The 21570-nt window shown below is 39.4% G+C and overlaps 1 protein-coding gene across 25 annotated transcripts in view; it reads right to left on the bottom strand.

Annotated features, from left to right (window-relative positions):
- CREM (cAMP responsive element modulator) overlaps positions 1-21570 on the bottom strand; it is a 67363-nt gene that overhangs the window by 39348 nt on the left and 6445 nt on the right. For 23 of the 25 annotated variants that reach the window (XM_060160812.1, XM_060160770.1, XM_060160792.1 and 20 more), the window contains 2 exons: positions 20297-20394; positions 10142-10262 (listed from right to left, as the gene is read on the bottom strand). In XM_060160812.1, the coding sequence (XP_060016795.1) occupies positions 10142-10262; positions 20297-20340 (165 nt within the window). In that variant the 5' untranslated portion in view covers positions 20341-20394. The remainder of the gene's footprint in view (positions 1-10141; positions 10263-20296; positions 20395-21570) is intronic. The other 2 variants (XM_060160802.1, XM_060160853.1) reach the window with 1 other exon arrangement.

A 21570-nucleotide genomic window follows, 5' to 3' on the forward strand; every position in this document is an offset into this window, starting at 1 on the left:
TATACATGCAAAGGACGAAGGAATTCCTATCACATACTGTATAGCTGAACCTTCAGGACATTATGCTAAGTGAAATAAGCCAGTCACAAAAAGACAAATATTGATGATTCCACTTATCTGAGGGATCTAAAAGTAGTCAAATCATAGAAACAGAAAGTAGAATCACGGTTACCAGGGGCTGAAGGGAGGAGTAAAACGGGAGTTGCTATTTAATGGGTATAGGGTTTTAGATTTGCAAGATGAAGAAGTTCTAGCGATCTGTTTCACAACAATGTGAATATGCCTAACACTACTGAACTGTACACCTGAACTTAAGACTGCAGATTTTATGTACTTTTTTTCCACACATAAAAAATAGCAATAACTATTGCCCCACATTTGGTGGATATGATAATTAACTGACTTATTGCCAGGAAGATACTCAATAAATTGATTTTACCAAAGGCAATGAGACTGACTTCTCCATCAGTTTATAAGACATAATTCTAAAGCTCTGGGTGTTCCTGTACTCTTGGCCCCAGAATTACTGCTCAAGACATAGACTAGCTATTGGTGCCAGGATTTATATGGACCAGTTACTAATACATCAAAATGGATAAAATTTAACTTTTCTATGCTCTTCATATATCCAAGGTCAGAAGCTGAGTTGGGATCTAAATATGATACTATCTTATCTGCCACTAAATAATGAAGGAGTAACAGTATACAGTATATATGTATACATACAATAGTTACTGCATAGTACTGTGCATATATATATAGTATTATATATACAGTAGCTAGATGTAGCATATATTTATGATTACTCTTTGCTAACTATGCATTTTCCCAGGTAATGCTATCTGAAATGGTCTGGTTCAACACTGAGTACCTACGTATTACAAGTAATAGAAATGCTTAATGAAATCTAAAGCCAGGTGCCTGGGTTCTGCCTTTTATTAACTGTGTGACCTATGACAAGTTATTCACCCTCTCTGTACCTTAGTTTCCTCAAGTGCAAAAGAGAATGAAAAAAGACAGTACCTTTCTACAGAGCTGTTGTGAGAGCTGAGCTATATGTGTAAAGCATGGAACAGCGTCTGGCACATATTGAATATTCAATAAACGCTCACTCTTGTTATTTTTATTATTGTTACATTTCATTTAAATAATTTGGTCAAGAATGTAGAGCTTAATTTACATGTATTGATATTAATCCTTTGATTTGGAAAGATTAAAATATTTTTTAAAATATTCCTCAAAATTAAGGTGGAGAAAGAAGAATCAAGGATTTGCATGAAAGTAGAAGTCAAAATCTGAATCAGTGACAAAACATGGCCAGACCAAATTGCATCCTTAAGTTTTTTCAGTTTTAGTCCAAAGATTAGAGTTTATAAATAGAAAAGTCTAAGAATTTAGCTCCTAAAAAAACAGTATAATGAAACTTGGTCTCACCATGAAATCAAAAATCTAGTAATAAATTTTAGTTTAGATTTTCAGAGCCAAAATGTTGCGAAGGAATGCTTGCAACGTTTTAAAATTTCTAAAATAAATCCGAAGTACAAAAATTTAGTATAAATAAAATTTAGTAAAATAAAATATACCAATTTATCAGAACTTTGCTTATAAAACAACTACATATCAGCTTTTCTTCTCTATACCCACTGGAGGCCTATTTAAGCATAAATAGATTTATATTACTTTAGAATGAATTTTTGATACAATATATTCTTATAAATTTATTTATTTTTGGCTGTGTTGGGTCTTCGTTGCTGCGCGCGGGCTTTCTCTAGTTGTGGTGAGCGGGGGCTACTCTTTGTTGCGGTGCGCGGGCGACTCATCGCGGTGGCTTTTATTGTGCGGCACGGGCTCTAGGTGCGAGGGCTTCAGTAGTTGTGGCACGCAGGCTCAGTAGTTGTGGCTTGCGGGCTCTAGAGCACAGGCTCAGTAGCTGGGGCGCACGGGCTTAGTTGCTCCACGGCATGTGGGATCTTCCCGGACCAGGACTCGAACCCATGTCCCCTGCACTGGCAGGCGGATTCTTAACCACTGTGCCACCAGGGAAGTCCTGATACGATATTTTTTTTTTTTTTTTTTTTTTTTGCGGTACGCAGGCCTCTCACTGTCGTGACCTCTCCCGTTGCGGAGCACAGGCTCCGGACGCGCAGGCTTAACGGCCATGGCTCATGGGCCCAGCCGCTCCGCGGCATGTGGGATCTTCCCAGACCAGGGCACGAACCCGCGTCCCCTGCATCGGCAGGCAGACTCTCAACCAATGCGCCACCAGGGAAGCCCCTGATACGATATATTTTTAAACTAGCATAAGCCACTTCATCTCAAAGCCTGGCCACTACTATTCTAACCATATGAGGTTACTATAATGAATAAAGCAAACGTTTATTGCACGTGGACTTTGTGTCAAGCACGGTGTTTGGGCTTCACATAAGTCATCTCATTTAATGGTCAACCAATGAAATTAGTATTTCAATTATTTTAGGTAAAGAATCAAAGAATTCAGTCTAATAAGAATTTACTTAAAACTATGTATAAAAATTAAGAGAATAATTTTGTGCGGGCCTAGCCGCTCCGCGGCATGTGGGATCTTCCCGGACCGGGGCACGAACCCTGTCCCCTGCATTGGCAGGCGGACTCTCAACCACTGCGCCACCAGGGAAGCCCCCCATTATTTTTTAAAAGGTATTTAAGGGCTTCCCTGGTGGCGCAGTGGTTGAGAGTCCGCCTGCCAATGCAGGGGACAGGGTTCGTGCCCCGGTCCGGGAAGATCCCACATGCCGCGGAGCGGCTAGGCCCGTGAGCCACAACTACTGAGCCTGCGCGTCTGGAGCTTGTGCTCCGCAACAAGAGAGGCCGCGACAGTGAGAGGCCCGCGCACCGCGATGAAGAGTGGCCCCCGCTCGCTGCAACTAGAGAAAGCCCACGCACAGAAAAGACCCAGCACAGCCAAAAATAAATAAATAAATGAAATTTTAAAAAAAAAAAAAGGTATTTAAAAAGAGGTCTATTGCTGTATAAACATACCTACTGAAAGGCAAATGTCTTTCCTGAACTATTTCTGCTTGCACCATTGTCATCTAATATTGTCTCTACTTAGTATTTTCAACTCCATAACCAGGCTTTTCTCTTCTATGCCTTTTTGGAGAATGACATGTTATATCTCTGATAGGGCTCAGAAAACTCACATTTCTGAAGATCACTATTAAGATGTTATCCTCACTATCAATGAAGTGAAAATTTCCCAAAGCCTCTGTGTTTTCCAAATGTAATTCCTTTAATGGTTTGGGGTTTACAAAGGTTGCAGTAGCAAAAAATTGAAATAAGGCAAAGTAAATAATCTCTGGATCTTATTCAAAGAAGGAATTATAAAAATTAATGCTCCATTTCTAAAATTTCAATGTCCAGTCTATTATTTATTTATTTATTTTGCGGTACGCAGGCCTCTCACTGCTGTGGCCTCTCCCGTTGCGGAGCACAGACTCCGGACGCGCAGGCCCAGTGGCCATGGCTTACGGGTCCAGCCGCTCCGCGGCATGTGGGATCCTCCCAGACCGGGGCACGAACCCGCGTCCCCTGCATCGGCAGGCGGACTCCCAACCACTGTGCCACCAGGGAAGCCCTTGTTTTTTTTATTGTGGTAAAAAATACATAATATAAAATTTACCATCTTAACCATTTTTAAGTGTACCCTTCAGTAGTAAGTATATTCACACTGTTGTGAAACAGATCTCCAGAACATTTTCATCCTGCAAATCTGAAACTATACCCCTTAAACAACAGCTCCCTTGTATCTCCTCCCCCCAACCTACTCTTTAACTAGAAAAAAGTCAGAGAAAAGGATAAAGAGAATAACTGTTTATTCTCAGTTATTTTGCCATTACCACTAGCGACAAACTACCTGTTACTAAAACTAAGAAGGAAGACTTGAACATCAAACAAAAAGTACCCAAATCTCATAGAAAATCATTACAAATGACAGAAAATCTCTAACAGTCTCTCAAACACCAAAACAGATTTGTACGCATTTTTTTTCTGATTATAAGGTGTATAAAAACAAAACCTTTTTCTGAAATTTGACTTTGACTGCTTTATACCTACTGAAATTACCTTTGAAACACCGATTTTCATTCAAAGAAAAGTATCATTTAACACACTGGGATGAAAACACAGAGTATATTCTAAAGCCAAAAGCCAACCTTTAAAGAAATCAGTTAGCTATTATACACAAAGTTATCAAAATATGAGTACAGATTATATAACAAATTCTTATTCAAATTGAATAAAATGGTGACTAATATTAACAGTTCACAAATTATTTTTACTTATATCCCTTTAACCTTGAATTACCTTCAAGAATGAGTTACATTTCAAAGCAGTATATTTTCTTGCATTAGTTGACTAAGCACCAACAAAGATTTAGCATTTACTGAAAAAAATTCACTGTTCTATTTTTTCCTCCTAACTTTTGTTAATTTTTAGAACTAATTCTAAGTGAATACAAATGTTATGTTCAAAAAATTTTAATTAGGGCAATTAAAAATAACCAGGGGAAGGAATACATAAAATTAAGAAGCAATAGAAAGTCAACAATAAAATGAAAATTTTTATTTCAAAATCTTAAGAGGAACTTCTTCTCTTTCAGTTAAGAGCCCCTCAAGTCAGGGAATCAGCATATTGAGGTTTAAAAAACAAGATTCAATTAAACACTGAGCTTGGACTTCCCTGGTGGCGTAGTGGTTAAGAATCTGCCTGCCAATGCGGGGGACACGGGTTCAATCCCTTGTCCGGGGAGATCCCACATGCCATGGAGCAACTAAGCCTGTGTGCCACAACTGCTAGGCCTGTGCTCCAGAGCCCACGAGCCGCAGCTACTGAGGCCGCGTGCCGCAACTACTGAAGCCCATGCGCCTAGAGCCCGCGCTCCACAACAGAAGCCACCACAGTGAGAAGCCCGAGCACCGCAACGAAGAGTAGCCCCCACACACCACAACTAGAGAAAGCCCGCGCGCAGCAATGAAGGTCCAATGCAGCCAATAAAGAACCACGACAAAACACTGAGCTTGAACTAGATGTACTCAGCCGACAGTAAGTATACCAAATCAACCTAACATGATACAGACCAACTTTAATATACAAATATGATGTTGCTGACCAATTATCAATAGCAAATGTTGCTTGTATGTTGCTTGTTTTTTTTTCCGATAGCCATCCATATTCTTCCTGGTCCTACTTAGGACCAAGAACATGGATTTTTGGCACAGCTGGCCAAAATAATGAGAAATGCCATTCCAATTTTCCACCAGTTTGAAACAGAAAACACACAAGTCATACACTGAAACCTATCCCTTGTTAAATCATTCCTACTCCAATCCCTCACTGCACGCCAGGCCTGCTTTCTTCTAAGATGCTTCTTTACGTACTGTTTGCATTTACAGCAGAGAGGATAAGAAAGGAGGTTAGGGCTCCCCTGGTGGCGCAGTGGTTGAGAGTCCGCCTGCCGATGCAGGGGACGCGGGTTCGTGCCGCGGTTGGGAAGATCCCACGTGCCGCGGAGCTGCTGGGCCCGTGAGCCATGGCCGCTGAGGCTGCGCATCCGGAGCCTGTGCTCCGCAACGGGAGAGGCCACAACAGTGAGAGGCCCGCGTACCGCAAAAAAAAAAAAAAAAAAAAAAAAAAGAAAGGAGGTTAGCAGAGTATAATCTCTGAACAACATTCCCTAGTGGCTTCCTCTGCTCCACAGAGTCTCCTTGTTTCCAAAAATACAGAGGTTCTCGGAAAGGTTAAATTTTATATTAGAACTAACTCTCTCGAAGCACTACGCTGACCCTGATATCTCGAGTTTCCTTCCAGCTCTATGACCCCTGTGATTCTGCTCCTTTCACCTTTCCTTTCCTATCTGTGCTGAAACTTCGAGAATTGGCCATTTACAAAATAGGGTTATTTATCTTTCCAACTCGAGGTGTCATACTCAGGCCACAGGCTGCATCAGCAGCTATAAGGCATGAAGCTCCAGATAGCACATCGTCTCCTGAGGCTCCATCTGGATTACCGCGCTCACCCTGAGTTTCATGGCAGCATTATTAATTCCCAAGAGACGTGGAACAAGAAAAGTTCAAGGTGCTACCACTGTTGCCTTCAGAGTAGATTACACATTTGTGATGAATGGGGAAATGCGAGCATGGACTGCATATTATACCAAGGAATTATGCTCGATTTTGTTAGGTATGATCATGACATTTGGTTATATAGGAAAATGTCCGTAACCTCTTAAGAGCTGCATACCCAGAAGAAAGTAGGAATGACATGACGTGATGTTTGAGATCTGCAGAGCTGCTTAAAATTCTTCGACAAAAAGAAAAAAAAGAAGATAAATGAAGCAAGTGCTACCAAATCTTAGTAATTTTTAAGTTTCTACATATATATGCAGGAGAATTATTCTACTCTTGTATATGTTTGAAATCTTTCATCACAAAAGAAATGATAACTTCCCATTACCCATTTAAGGATTATATTATTTCCAAAGGCTGTATTATTTTAAAAACTACCTGTATATACAGTAATTTTGCTTTTCACCGTTTTAGCTTTAGGAAAGGGTTTCCTCCTGGCTTGGTTATATAAAATAAACTCTTCCATTTACCACCAAGAGTTTTTCCAGGGGGGAAGGGTGGGGATGGGGGTAGAATCTAGTCTTATATATGTATCAACACATACACTTACCAGACAAGATTCCAGCTTCAATTAAACAAACAAACAAACAAATCTACTTTAAAAACTAACTCAGGCAAGAAGAAATCCAAGTCACAGTACTCAACCTCGATGATCTGCCACTCCAGCCTCTAGCCCTTTGACACTGTCACCACGTGACTTCTATTCACTATTGGATACAGTTAGAAGCGAAAGGCTCCACTGATATCTGGGAAGTTATAAAACAGAAAAACTGAAAACTGAGAACTCCAGCCTCCCTCAATCAGTCAGCAGAGCAGAGGTGTGAGGGCCAAGAGCAAGCTCAAGTTTTCAGATCTTCGTAACTGGGACAATTTTCAGTGTTAACTTGATTAACAGAAGCTCTGGAAAGGCCAGGATACTCAAAACTACCACTATCAAATGACCAGAGGCAAAGGATCAAACCCGATGAACCTTCTGGTTACACCCTGAACCTTCTGGTTACACCCTTCGTTCCGACACTACTTAATGATAATTAGACCATGTAAAAAGGAAAGTAACTGTTATAAATTCCTCTTTATACAAACCTGAACTTAAGTCTAAAACATCTGAGAATTCACAGTCCTCTAGTTTAAATGAAGTAAGTGGCAAGTACATACAATGACATTGCGAATTATTCAGAAGAGTCAGTCACTTTTAGCATACATTATAGGCTTAATAAAATTTCAGTTTGATTTTCTAATCCTTCTATTATATAATACTGCATAATAATGAATACTCATAAATAAACTGCTTCAGGCATCACAAGAATCTAAACTAATAATTACGTTTAGAAAATTCTGACTGCTAAGAACTGTGTCCTAATTCTGTAAAATATCATGATCCATAGAGGATTTATGGCCTCATATCCATGGAGGATAACTCTTAGTTAACCAAAAGAATCAATGACTCAGCATACAGATTTCTTCTTAATCTCTTAACATTCCTAGTATGTGAAAGACAAAAACCGTAATTTATTTTTTGATCAACTATTTTAAATATAGAGAAAACAGAATAACATAGCAGGTCTATGAACTCGCTATCCAGATTTAATGACTATCCACATTTGATATATTTGAGGTTTTTAAGGAAGTAATAAACATTGTAAATGTAAACCACAGCCTTTTTCTAGTCTGTGATTCAGCCTTCTCACAAGCCTCTATTCCCCCCTTCTATTTTATTTAACACTCCCAGCTTTCTCACACCCCAGTTCTCACTCCTTTGTTTCACAGACCCATCTTTATCTATTATTTCACAGAAAAACTTCTTGAAGAATCTATACTTCCAATTTCCTCTCCCTCTTATTTATTCTCTAACCTACTAAAGCTAGGTTTCTGTTCACTGGACCTATTCAATTCCAAAACCTCATAAATCCAAGGTTATTTTTTGGACTTCATATTACTTGACCTCTTTAGCAACTTCTGACTGAGGCTCACAGGGCTGGGTGTCACCCAGGCTGAAGGTCCTCAGAACTGCCAACTATCACTGTTAGACAATGGAGATCTGTTGTTTTGACTGTGCAGGCCCAGGAGGCCGGAGGAAACTGCATGTGTGGAGGACAGGAAACCAGTACCTAAAGGGAGAGAAGTGGCGGCAGAAGGAAGATTTGCTTTCAACTACCACTTCAGCAAAAGGGCAGAATTATAGACCAAGAATCATAGTTATAAAAACTCTAGAACACCCCCAATTCACCAAAAGATATATGTGCATTCTCTTCTATTTTCACAGACAAAAAGACTAAAGGATAAACACCAAAATGCTAACAACAATTAAATTTCTGGATGTTAAGACTATAGTTAGCTTTAATTTTCTTCTAATAATACACATTTTATCAATTCTGTACAATGAACATGCATTTTTTTAATAAGAAAAAGGCTGCTTTCTTAAAAAATAGCAAAGGTCTGAATGCCTGTTTTCCGGGGTAACAAAGAAGGGTGTTGCCATGGAGATGTAGCTCCACAAAGCACTTGTGAGGAGAAAACCCCAGGGAGCAAGTGGGTGTCGGGAACTTGAAAGAGGAAAGAAAAGCAGGCTGGGTGCGTGGGTGTCTTGGGAAAATAGAGGCCTCACAGGAGCCAGTCTGGCCGGAGACAACCCAGGAGGTGCCTGGCGCTCCCGAGGGCTCTCCAGGCAGCCATCCGGTCGTTTCTATTCTCCCTTCAAGATACTGCAGGAGTCTCTCCACTGCTCGCACCCCACATCACCATGATGCCACTCAAATGATGTCCACCCCCAACCCCCCAACCCGCTCCCAGCTCGCTGAGGTCCCCATCCAACCCGCACACAGTCGCTGGTGTCTTAAACACAGTGAACACTGGAAAATGTCTCAGGAACATTTAGAACACAGGATGGTCCACGCTCCCAAATGTTTACCACCCTCTGCTTACCCTGACCAGCTCAACTTCCCAGGCCAGACACGCGGCTCCACTTGGCCTCAACGCTGCAGCTCCCACCCCCATCCTCTGCCTTTGTACATTCTTCCCTGGCCTAGAATACGCTTCCCTCTCCTCCACCCGTCAACCTCTACTCACGCTTTGTGTCCAGCTCAAAAGTAAAATCCTCTACAAAGCACTCCTGGTCAACCGGCTGCTCCCCCGCTGCACGCCTCAATCATTCCTATGTAACATCTCACAGTACTTCTTCTTTTTTTTTTTTTTTTAACATCTTTATTGGAGTATAATTGCTTTACAATGTTGTGTAAGTTTCTGCTGTATAACAAAGTGAATCAGCTCTATGAATACATATATCCCCATATCTCTTCCCTCTTGCATCTTCCTCCCTCCCCACAATACTTCTTACACAGCGAGAATTACCCCTCAAACACCTCTACCCCACTAAACCGTGAGATGTCAAGGCCAGGAAATACATACCCCACACATCTAGAATAGTGCCTAGATACAGGAAGGATTCAGTAAGTATTTGATGAACTAAATAAATGTGATTGTTTTTACTACATACTTTTATAGATATCCAAAAATAAGAGCTGAAAAACAAACACTAACTCATATCAGTGGTCTCTAAATGAAACTAATTCAAAGTTTAAGACCTAACTAAAAAGAAAGTAAAGATTAAACCAAATATACACTGGACAAATGGCAAGATTTCTGCCATCTTTATAGCTAAGAATATAAAACTACTGAATTGAATTCAATGTGGAATTACTGAACTTCTCGAATAATAAATTGAGGATTACATACTATGGATATTAGGATTACATACATACTATGGAGGGGATTTTGTTTTTCCTTTACATAGTGTCTGTTACAATGCAAAAGTAATTCAAACACATATCTTCTCTTCCAAGTCAAATCAGTAAGAATGGCTGATAACCGGGGAATAGGGGAAACTTAAGACCAACTGCAAGAAAACAGAATCTGCACACAATTCTCATTCCCATACAGGCTAATTTTCATTGGTGCCTGCCTGTTGCCTACATTAAGTTTACCTGAGCTAAAGTGGGGATTGAATTTTGACCAGTCTGCATCTGCATGTGAGCAGATTCGCTCTCTGCCACAGAATCTGGTATACTTCCATCCTGCTGAGAGTCAATTTCCATGGTCATTTGTCTGGAAAGACAATAAAAAGGAAGAAGTATTAAGGCCCTATCTGAATATCTGAACTATCTGTTTTCACTTGGCTTTCTGATTGATATTCATTTCTATCATCCAATCGTACTACTTTATATTTTCAAGAAATAGACTCAGTGGCAGAGTCCTAACTCTCCAAACTTAAAGGCACCTTCTCTGCTCACTGGGTATGAACATTACCAAGGGAGCACTACAAAATGTTCCATGGAATTAGTTTATTTTAAAAAAAATTTAATCTTATAATAAAGCCTCCTTGATAGTTATTTTAAGCCCTCTTGCATAAATTAGTGATAAAGTTAGGTTTTATATTTTACATGAAGTTTAAATATTCTATGACTCTCATGGCCTAATAAACCTGCTTTACATTATGATGTAATATGAAAGAACTTCCACATTGTCTAAATTAAATGTGTTGCAATATAAAGATGTATCTGCTTTGTTAGCACTAAGTAGTTTCTGATAAAAAAGCCTGTCAAATTGAATCACTCAGAGCTGACCATTTGTCCTGCAGCTCTCCCTTTACTTAAAGAGGAGAATCTAATTTTTCCAGGAAAAACTTATGCAATAATCTTTTTGCCTATAATTTCAATTTAATTATTTCTATATAGACTCTTTCTAGATAGATGGTAAACCATATTATAATGTTACCCTACTACTAGAAAATATAAAATGCAAACAAAAAATAAGCAAAATCAAATTCCAAAAACTTACAGGAACTACTCCCTGCTATTGTATATCTTTTCAGTTGTCAATAATATAGTGTGTTTTTTTCACCTTAGTAGACTAAACATATATGCAGAAAGTATGCAGGTAAATCAGAACTTTGAATTGACATGTCCAGATCTTTTTTCCCAGATTTGATTAGTAACCAGACCCTACAGATCCTTCATCTACTTAATACCTTCTTTTGCATTTCAACAAACATTACCTGAATTCAAGTCTTCTGTTCTCAAAGCTGTCTGCTGTAGTCTATACTACACCTAGAATTACTTCTCCGTATTCAGACATTTTAATACTTACAACTGAACATGACAATTTAGAGCAATTATAAAAATAAAAATCTAGAGTCTACTATGAAAAAATGTCTTTCCCTCAACATTCCCCAATTCCTTTATCTCTTTTCTTATTATTTCCCAACATGGACTGCCCAATTCTAGGTAAGTAGAGGCCATGCCCCTGCAAAAACTGCCAATTCCTGCGGTTCTACTTTTGCTGTGAGCAGTTCCCAAAGAGAATACCTAGAACACTTAATTCTGCAAGATATGAAAAGGTATTATCTGAGAAAAGAGGGTAAGGGGGAAACGCTTAGTTAGAGGTCGAAATATCCGGGATTAAAAGGGTTTCTTTGCTGCAGAATTTTCTCAGAAGCTTGAATATTTCAGTATGACTTGAGAAGGGTGGAGGGTGCAGATCCAACAGGCAGCATTTTCCAGAAGTATCTGACTCCCCTAGATCCTCTTCCCACAAAGCAAGTCCTAGCAGAAGTGTTTTGGGAAGAACTTGAGAAATGTTGTCTTATGCTATTTCTTACACCATTATTAAAAGCTCTCTTTAGGGGCTTCCCTGGTGGCGCAGTAGTTGAGTCCGCCTGCCGATGCAGGGGACACAGGTTTGCGAGCCGGTCCAGGAAGATCCCACATGCCGCGGAGCGGCTGGGCCCGTGAGCCATGGCCGCTGAGCCTGCGCGTCCGGAGCCTGTGCTCCGCAACGGGAGAGGCCACAACAGTGAGAGGCCCGCGTACCGCCAAAAAAAAAAAAAAAAAAAAGCTCTCTTTAGGCTCTGCCAAGAACTTGAGTCTCCACTCAAACATTACACGCTGAAAGGCCTTCCCCACTTCAGGAACATTCCTTTAGCACCATCTACAATACATGACAGGCCCTGAGAATACGAAAGTTAAGTCACAGTCCTTGCCCTGAAGGAAATCATTCACCACTTGGGCCCTGGTTTCTCAAAGTATAGTCCTCGCACAACCTGTATCAGAATTAACAAATACACTTGTAAAGACAAAAAAAAGGCAGATTCCCAGACTCAACCCCAAATCTACTGATTCAAACTTTCTGAGGGGTCTAATTTTTTACAACCAAGAGATTCTGATATATATTAACATTTGAGAAAAACTTAGCTTATTGGTAAATTCTATCAGTTAGACCAGTAATGAACACTTCTTAAACTGTGTGAAGGATGTTATGTACGAAATGCTTTGGAAAACATAGGAAGGAATGTTGAAGTGGGCCTGAGGATGGGGCCATGTGAGTTGTATACTGAAGGATAAGAAGCATTTCACCAGGTAGAAAAGGACAGGAGGACCATGAGAGGAAGGAAAATACGGAGAATGTCTGGAAAATAGAGTAGCCGACTGTAGTAGGGAATGTGGTGAGGCGTGGGGGAGCCCTCGGGGGAGCCTATCTACATCTAGCGGGGAAGAGGCAGAGCAGACAGGTGAAAGTATGGCCAGAAAGGCAGGGGGGATCCAGATTAAGAACTGCTTTTAATACTCTGGAGAGAAGAAATGTCCACATCACTCAGACGCTCCTTTACTCTAGGTCCTTCAGCGTCTACACTGTACAACGTTTCAACTGTTTGATATCTTAGAATTCAGTCAAGAACGAGACAATAACCAAGAGTTACCTGTTAACAGGCAAAACAAATGGCCCAAAGTTCATAAACTGAAACTTCTAAAATGAGGAGTACCTAGTTGGTACTCTAATCCCATTCAATTTAATTTTAAATACAATTCTCATTTATCTGGTTTCTAAACATACTGGATATAAGAAGTGACAGCTGGAAATAGGGTAAGGGGAGGAGAAAATATACAGAATATAATAAACAGGTCAAGAATTCCAAGTGTGGCTGTGGGTGGGAATGTAAGTTGGTGCAGCCATCGTGAAAACAGCGTGGAGGGTCCTCAGAACACTCAAAAGAGAGCTGCCACACGACCCAGCAATCCCTCTACTGGGTGTATATCCAACCCCCTGCACTAATTCGAAAAGACATATGCACCCCAATGTTCACAGCAGCACTGTTTACAACTGCCAAGATATGGAAGCAACCTAAGTGTCCATCAACAGATGACTGGATAAACAAGATGTGGTCTGTATACACAGGGGAATGCTACTCAGCTATAAAAAATGGAATTTTGCCATTTGCAATAACGTGGATGGACTTGGAGGGTATTATGTTAAGTGAAATCAGTCAGACAGAGAAGGACAAATACTCCATGATATCACTTATATGTGGAATCTAAAAAATACAACAAACTACTGAATATAACAAAAAAGAAACAGACTCACAGATATATTGAACAAACTAGTGGTTACCAGTGGGAAGAGGGAAGCCGGAGGGACAGAATAGGGGTAGGGGATTAAGAGGTACAAACTATTAGGTTTAAAATAAGCTACAATGATATACTGTACAACACAAGAAATATAGCCAATATTTTATAATAAGTAAAAATGGAGTAGAACCTTTAAAGATTGTGAATCACTGTATTAGTACACCTGTAACTTATATAATATTGTACATCAACTATACTTTAATAAAATTTTTTTAAATTATTTTTTAAAAAAGGAATTCCAAGTGTGTAGCAATTTGGGCCCATACAGGGTAAAGTCTCCTAGTTCTTTATATTCAGGAAATTGAAGAATTTATGAGTCAAAATTCAATAACTGATATTTACAATAACTATCCTGAGTCATTAAGAAAGAAAATAATTATACTTTGTATAATTTAAGGAAAGAGGAGTATACATAATAGAATCTAGGAAGACTCCCACCAAAAAAAGCACTAATGCTTAAAAAGGTAAACCTAAGCTATTCAGGAGTTGTTTTTTGAGATATAATGAAAGACTTCGTAAGTTATTAAACATTTCAAACTCTTTTACACATGAAAGTGTTTTATACACACTATTTCATGCACTCACGTTCACTGTTCCCTTTTTTTCCTGGGTATTCCCCAGAGTTCAATCCTTTGCCCTTTTACTTTTTTCAGTCTACATACTATGGCTTCCTCAATCCTAGATGCATTTGACTCCCAAATCTGTATTTGTGCTTCCCCCCCACAGTGAGCAACTTAACCTGGAGTTTTCACAGACACCTATCCCTTCTCTTATATTCCTTCTTTCAGTCAAGAGCATCACTATCCATTCAAACTCCAAAGTTAGAATCATGTGTCTGTATGTGAGTCAGTACCACACCAACTACCAAAAAATCCATATAGCTAAATACCAGCCAGATCAGGATGCCATGAGGCCCTGAGCCTCCTAGTGAGGAAAGGCAGAAATGGAAGGTTAGCAGCACCACCCTCCCCGCCACCCCCGTTCATCCTCCCTGCCACACTTGGCATCATCCACTAACCTCCTATCCCAGCACTGGACCAAGCAGCTGCATTGCTGCTCCTCACAACTGCTACCATCCACTCACACATCACAGTAAGGTCCCCTGTAAGCCATGACTAAACTGCAATGCCCCTTCACCTATGCCAGAATCGTATCCATTAACATCTCACATTCTGGTTTCCCCAGCCACTGTCAAAGATACAAGCTCCTCCCACATTTCATTTTCACTCTCATAACCAGTGCTTCCTTTCCCCCCATAATACAGTTGCTCGCTCCTGTTCTCCTCCGAAGCCTTTGCGATGTGCTGTCTGGAACTCCCAAAACCCCCCACACCCCCCCTCAAGAGGGAGCTGTTTGTCTTCCCACACTGAATCAAGATCCCAATGTTGACTTGGCATCCTCACTGATCCCCACTATTTCCCAGCTGTGCTTCCTCTGCTCCTTCATAAAAACTCTTGTTCACGGAGCCTCAAGGTAATTGGGTGTACCATCCGATACTACTCATCCATATGATAATCATCAGCTTCTGCTTTCAAGGATTGACACTGAAGACTTTGGCACCTGACTTAAAAAAGCTTTCCTCTCCACCATTCTGTGTTATGTTCCACCCTCAAAACAAAGGACCCATCCCTCACCCTGATGCCTCAGTTTAATGACTTTCTTCCCTCCCCTACAGCCTTCTACCTGAGGGGCTGGCCATACACTGGACCTTGTCAGTGTCCAAAACTGCTCCACTTCTGAAATAATTAATTCTGACATCCCACTCTACCAATATTCTATCCTCCCAGCTCACACCCACCCTCAATTACTCCCATCACGCCTGTATTTCCACCACACTGATCTCTAGACCACTACTTTCTCCCTTTCAATCAGCCTCCTCCTTTCTTCACATCCCGTCCTACTCAGCTTAGAATCCATAGTTTCTCATTTTAACTGCTGTTTCCCAATACCCTAAATTCCCTTGTCCCTTTTCCTTCTGTTTTATCTGCTTAGTAAATACCAATCTCAGATAAAACCTGTTCTGTCTCCTCTATGCATGCACCAATGAACAATACTGAACAAAATTTTAAAAGAGAATATTATTAAGGCTACTGAATCCAGTTTTCAACCTCAAATAAGCAGCAATCTTACTGCTTCCTTGGAAGCTTACTCTCCCATTCTCTGCTACTGTTTCAAGTCTCCCTCTTCTCAAATCCCTGAGCTCACCTACTATCACATTCCACATGAGACCTTGCCTCCTGTTTCAGATGACAACCCCCTCAACTTCCTGCCACCAAATCAACAAATCCACTTACATCTACACCTGCATTTTCCCTTGCTTCCAACTCCCCAGACTTAAATTCCTGTCTGTCCTTGGGATCCCTCTTCATTAGGCTATGGGGGCATTACACTAACAATTACCCTCTGCCCTCCCCAATGGCTTCCTCCTGCCAAGATTTAAGCTTGTTCAAGTCTCCCCAACCACACACACACACACACACACACACACACACACACACACACACACACACACACACACACACACAACCACTGAACCAGAAGTCATTCTCTAGCTGCTCTCTCAAACCTCTCTTCTTCCTCTCACTGCTAAGCTACTTTAAAGAACTGCCAACACTATCTCCATTTCTTCACCTCCCACCTACTCCCAGACAACCCCTAACTGGCTTCTGCCCCACGAAGACTTCTCTAGTAGGGGTAATCTATCTCAGTCACTGAATCCAATGTTCATTTTAAGTCCTATCTTGTTTGATCCCTCAGCAGCACTCAAAACCTCTGACATCTCCCTTCTTGGGTATCTTGAGGTCACGATACTGATTTTCTGCTCTCATCTGATTCTCTGACAATTTCTCTACAAGCTCCTTTGCCAATTCCTTCTCCTACTCGGTGTTAACCTTCAACACTGCATTCTTTAGGACTCTGGTTAGCCTTCTGGCCTCACTCTCAAATCTCTCCCTGTGTAATATCATCCATTTCTCTAGATTCAAGCACCAGCTTTAAGCTTATGACTCTCAAATCTAGATCTCTGGCCCAGTGGTCTCTCTTGAATTCCAGAATCATATCCAAGTGCCTACTTAACATCTCCAAATAGATGTCCTGCAGGTACCTCAAACTCAATGGGTCCAAAACTAACTCCTTTTCTTCCTCCACAAACATGTTCCTTCTCTGAGTTTTCGCACCTCAGGAAATGGGGCCCCACCTTCAATCCATCTGCTCCAGTGGAAACCTGAGTGTCATCCTGAAACCCTCTCCCTTTCATTCCCTACAGTGTCATCAGCAGGTGGGATGATTCTACCTTCCAAAGAACAATTCAGTCCTCTTCTCTGCCACCACTGTCCTGCCAACAGTTATCTTTCTGAAACATATTTCTGCTTAAAACTCTTCAGGAGCTTCCTATTGACTACAGGATAAAACCCAAACTTCTCACAATAATCCTAACTACAACTACTGTTTGTCAAGTGCTTACCATGTGGTAAATGCCTACTAGTTTTCATTCTTAACAACTTTATAAGGGCAATATAGCTAGTTCTTCTTTTAGAGGTGAGGAAAAGGAGACATAAAGAGGTTAAGAATCTGATTTTACCACAAAGGTATTGAGTGGCAAAGCCAGGTTTCGAACTAAGGTCTTTTTCCAAAGTTCATATTCTCAATTACCAAACCAAACTGCCATTCAATTTCTTTCACAATGTGACCTCATTTTATCTTTACAGCCTCATCTCCAGTCACCCCATTCCTTCCCACACTCTGCATTCCAGCCTCCTTATGAGCCATTTTTTGGTCAAATACACATCTTATTCCCCCAATTCTAATCTTTTATATCTGCTCTTCCCTGTTCCTGGGATGCCCTTCACTCCTTCTCCGTCCAACAGGCGCATTTCTACTCGTTCTTCAAAGCCTGGCTCAAGGACACCATCTTTCAAAGCCTATTCTAATAGCCTTGGGCACAATTACGCTGTTCTGAGTTCCCAAAGCATCTTGTGCAATCCCCTCCATTTCAGCACTTGTCTAGCATATATCACATCTGTCCACAAAGTACTAGCACAGTGTGTGCAACAGAGACCACATCTTAGATTTCAATGTATTCCCAGTGCCTAGTACAGAATCTACCATAATCATTAAATAAGCCAATTAATCAACTAGTCTGGAAGACTGTGCAACTGTTAGGTGTTACTAAAATGATAAAAATAAGGTTCAGAGAGATTAAGTGACTTTCTACAGAGGACACAACAGACTGCATGATAGAGGGTGAACAAGAGGTCTTGTGACTGTGACCTCAGGGGTCCTTCCACAGCCAGTGCCCTGAGCAGTAGTCCCGTTTAGATACATCTTAACCAATGCTGTGCTTTTGAGTATGCTGCAACTGTTGTCACAATCTTCATTTAGATATGCTTTGTCTTTCCCACTAGGATGTAAAGACTCTAATCTTATCCCATTTTATTCTCCTGGAGTGCCTCGTACAGTGCCCAGTACATGTCATTCAGTAAAAGTTTGATACTAAATCAATTTATTTGAAGGTAAAAATCATCTACAGAAGAGTAAGGTCAGCACTACCAATTTACACACTCTGTCATTTTCAACTAAGTTCATTCTGCTGATCTATATCCAACTGTTCTCCAGTACCACTGCCTAAACCCACTAAAAATCAACCCAGGCCAGGACTCAGGGCTGAAGATTCAACTAACATTTAAGTGCTCAACATGGGTCAGGCACTGTACTGGGTATTTTCAAACACTAACTCAGCAGGAAATACAGGACCCAGACCTCAGCTGGAAATGATGTACATCAACACTAACATCTGTAAGTCAGCCTCAGTAGTCCTGATGGAATTTATTTAAAAAGTGTAAGAGAAAGATCCATCTTAATCTTTCGTACTTTAAAGTATGAAAGATTCATACTTTAAGTATGAGTGAAGATTTGAGTATGAAAGATTTGAAAGATTTCATACTTTAAAGTATGTTCACTTACATACTTTATAGTGAAAATTAAAGAGGTGTACATACAATATTTTCCCCCAAATCTCACTTTTTGTAACAAATTTTAATCATAGTTATACTAGCATTAATAGAGTAATCTATAAATTAATTATGTAATATTTTAATCTTAAACAAATCCAAATTAGACAGAAAAAGACCAATTAGGAAATATAAATTACAAAATATTTAAAAATAAAAACATATGAGATAAAACAACAAAAAACACTAAAACAAATTAAAAAGTCCATTAAGCACCATAAGCTAACAGTAAGCAAAATACTGGCAAACATTCAGTTCCACAATTCTAAAGAACAGATAAGGATTTGCTAAAATGGGCATATTTAAATTTATAAATGATTAATGGAAGTAGTAACATTCTTTTCTTATGAAAGCTAAATATTTCTTCTGAAATCTTTTTTATATTATTGGCAAACCATTTTCTTCTTCAACAGAAAAGTAAATGTTATCCCAATATTTTCTGAATATACTGGGATTCAGTTCAGTAAGTGTTAATATAACTAATGTTTTAAAAGAATAGGATCCATCCAGTAGCACAATTTTCAAAGACTTCCAGGGTGAACTACTTTTAGGGGTTGGGGGTAGAATTGTATGTTTGCTTACTCTGTTATTTTCTAGGCCTTTAGTAAAGCATCTATGTCATACTGCAAAAACTCCCCAAAATACTGAACTACAACAAACAGTACAGTACTGTCTGTATATGATTTGTATAATATACATTCAAGAAATGAATACAAAGGAATATATCTGTAAAAATGATATTTACAATTATAGAAATATTGAGGTAATTAATGACCAAAGTTATTTCGGCATACCTATGTTTCAAGAACACACAAGATATTTAAATGGAAGGAAAAACAAGAAGAAAAAGGAAAAACATTTTAAAGAAATGCTATCATAAGTACCCAGGAAAGTGTTCGTAAAAGATAGGAACAAAGAAGAGAAAAGGAATACAGACCAAAAATATCTAAATGAAAAATAAGACAAAGGCAGTTTCCTAATTATAATTAAAGTGTATAGTGAACTAATAACTTCTAAAATCTTAGTTGTATCAAATTTGCAAAGACAAATTACACTGCAGAGCAACTATATTTACCCTTGTAAAAATTTTCACCTCTTTTAAAAATAGGATCCAGCAGCAAAAGGAAAAATTATTAAAGTTGTTTCTATTATCTATTTTTAAATAGTTTTACCAAAACTGTCAAAGAAAATTCATTTTCTTTTTGATGCTAGACCCAATGGATGAACCAGAATGTCTCTGAAAGTAACTAAAAGAAAACCTGAAAAGTAATATTTGGATTTCTGTAAAACGCTTGGTAGAGACTTCCCTCTGTTTTACAACTTCAGGTACAAGTGTAAGCAGAAAAATGAAAACTCTGTCCACATCCTTAAGTGCAATCTCCTTTCTGACTGGAAAGGCCAGCGCTTAGAATGAGCTGCCCGTGAATGTCCACCTATCCTCTGCATTGCCTCACACAGCACATGGTGGAAGAGAAACTCCCTAATTGAGTAGCTGAGAAATTTGGGTACATATTATTATATTTTTTATTATAATGTGTATATATATGTACACACATACACATATATATGTATGGTACATAGATATACACCATTAATTTATCCATCATTTTAACTTTAAGCTCTCTAAGTAGAACTTTCGAAAGAACAGAAAAATAATATATCCACCTACCTTAGATTTGTTTTAATATATTTTTTCCTGCCACACTTGCTCATTATTAAGACATTTGTAGTCAATGCTTTGCTCCTTCGTTTTCTTCTTTATTTATCCTGCAGTAAAATTATAATGTCGAGTTGGCAGATCATAAGATTTTATTTTAAAAAAATTAAAATCTCTCAAAACTACACCAGAATACCCCAGAATACCCTAATTTCCATAAAACAAAAAAACAGCATAGAGAGGTGAAAACAACTCCGTATTTTTTTCAAACTTACTACTATTCAATTTCCTTATTTTCTTAGGAAAAAATTCAAAAAAATCAAATCATGTGCTACTTATCATTTTCCACTGAAGAGAGTGCAGTGCTGCCTAAATCATTTCACACACACTACAAATCGCTCATAAGTATCAGCTCTATTTTAAAATAATAATCACTTAATAAACTGAATGAATCTATCATTTTCTCAAATTTCATTCCACTGAAACAAATTTGTCAACTATTTTTCATTTACCTTAACTTCAAAACTGGGTTTTGTCAAAGAATTTTAACTGCAAACAAAATAGTAACCGTTCCTTTAAAATCTCCTCTGATAGCCTTTAATCCATTAAAAAAGCTGTTTTAGACACTCTAGCAATTAAACCCCCCCTTTTTTTTTTACTAATATCTCTTTAAAATACACATTTGACATGCTGAATGAAGTAAAGTTGGCAAAGAAAAAGACAAAAGGAGAGCAGTGAGCCCTCAATTTGTTTTAGATTTGAAAGGACCAACACCCGCATCCCTAAGTTCCTTCCAGGCGTCTATGCCAGCAACAGAGATGCTTGGCAACAAACATGCTATTTCCGGGGTTCCCTCCTAAGTGGTCCCTCTAAAATGATGTCACACCATCCCACCCAATTTGGAAACTGAGTCAGCAGGCAAGTGTGCTGCAACTTACTACGGGCACCAGGACAATGGTTACTGTTACCACCTGCCCCCACACAACCATAGCGACAATGTGGAAAGGTAAGGCACTTGAACCAGGCAACCTACAACATGAACAAGAAACAAGGATGGTGACATTCCTTCAGATTAAACATTATTCTGTGTTATATTACACTGGCGTTTTATGTGGGGACATCTTATCTTCCATAACAACTGTGTAACCATGAGGGCAGGGGCTACTGATTTATTAAACAGTGATTGGCACCCAAGATACCCCAGCCCTTGTGCTTGGCACCAAGACACAGGTAACAAGATGTCCCTGATCTCCAGCAGCTTCGGTTCTAATGAGGGAGACAGATGT

Source organism: Lagenorhynchus albirostris, chromosome 1, assembly GCF_949774975.1.
Source record: "Lagenorhynchus albirostris chromosome 1, mLagAlb1.1, whole genome shotgun sequence".
NCBI classification, from domain to species: domain Eukaryota; kingdom Metazoa; phylum Chordata; class Mammalia; order Artiodactyla; family Delphinidae; genus Lagenorhynchus; species Lagenorhynchus albirostris.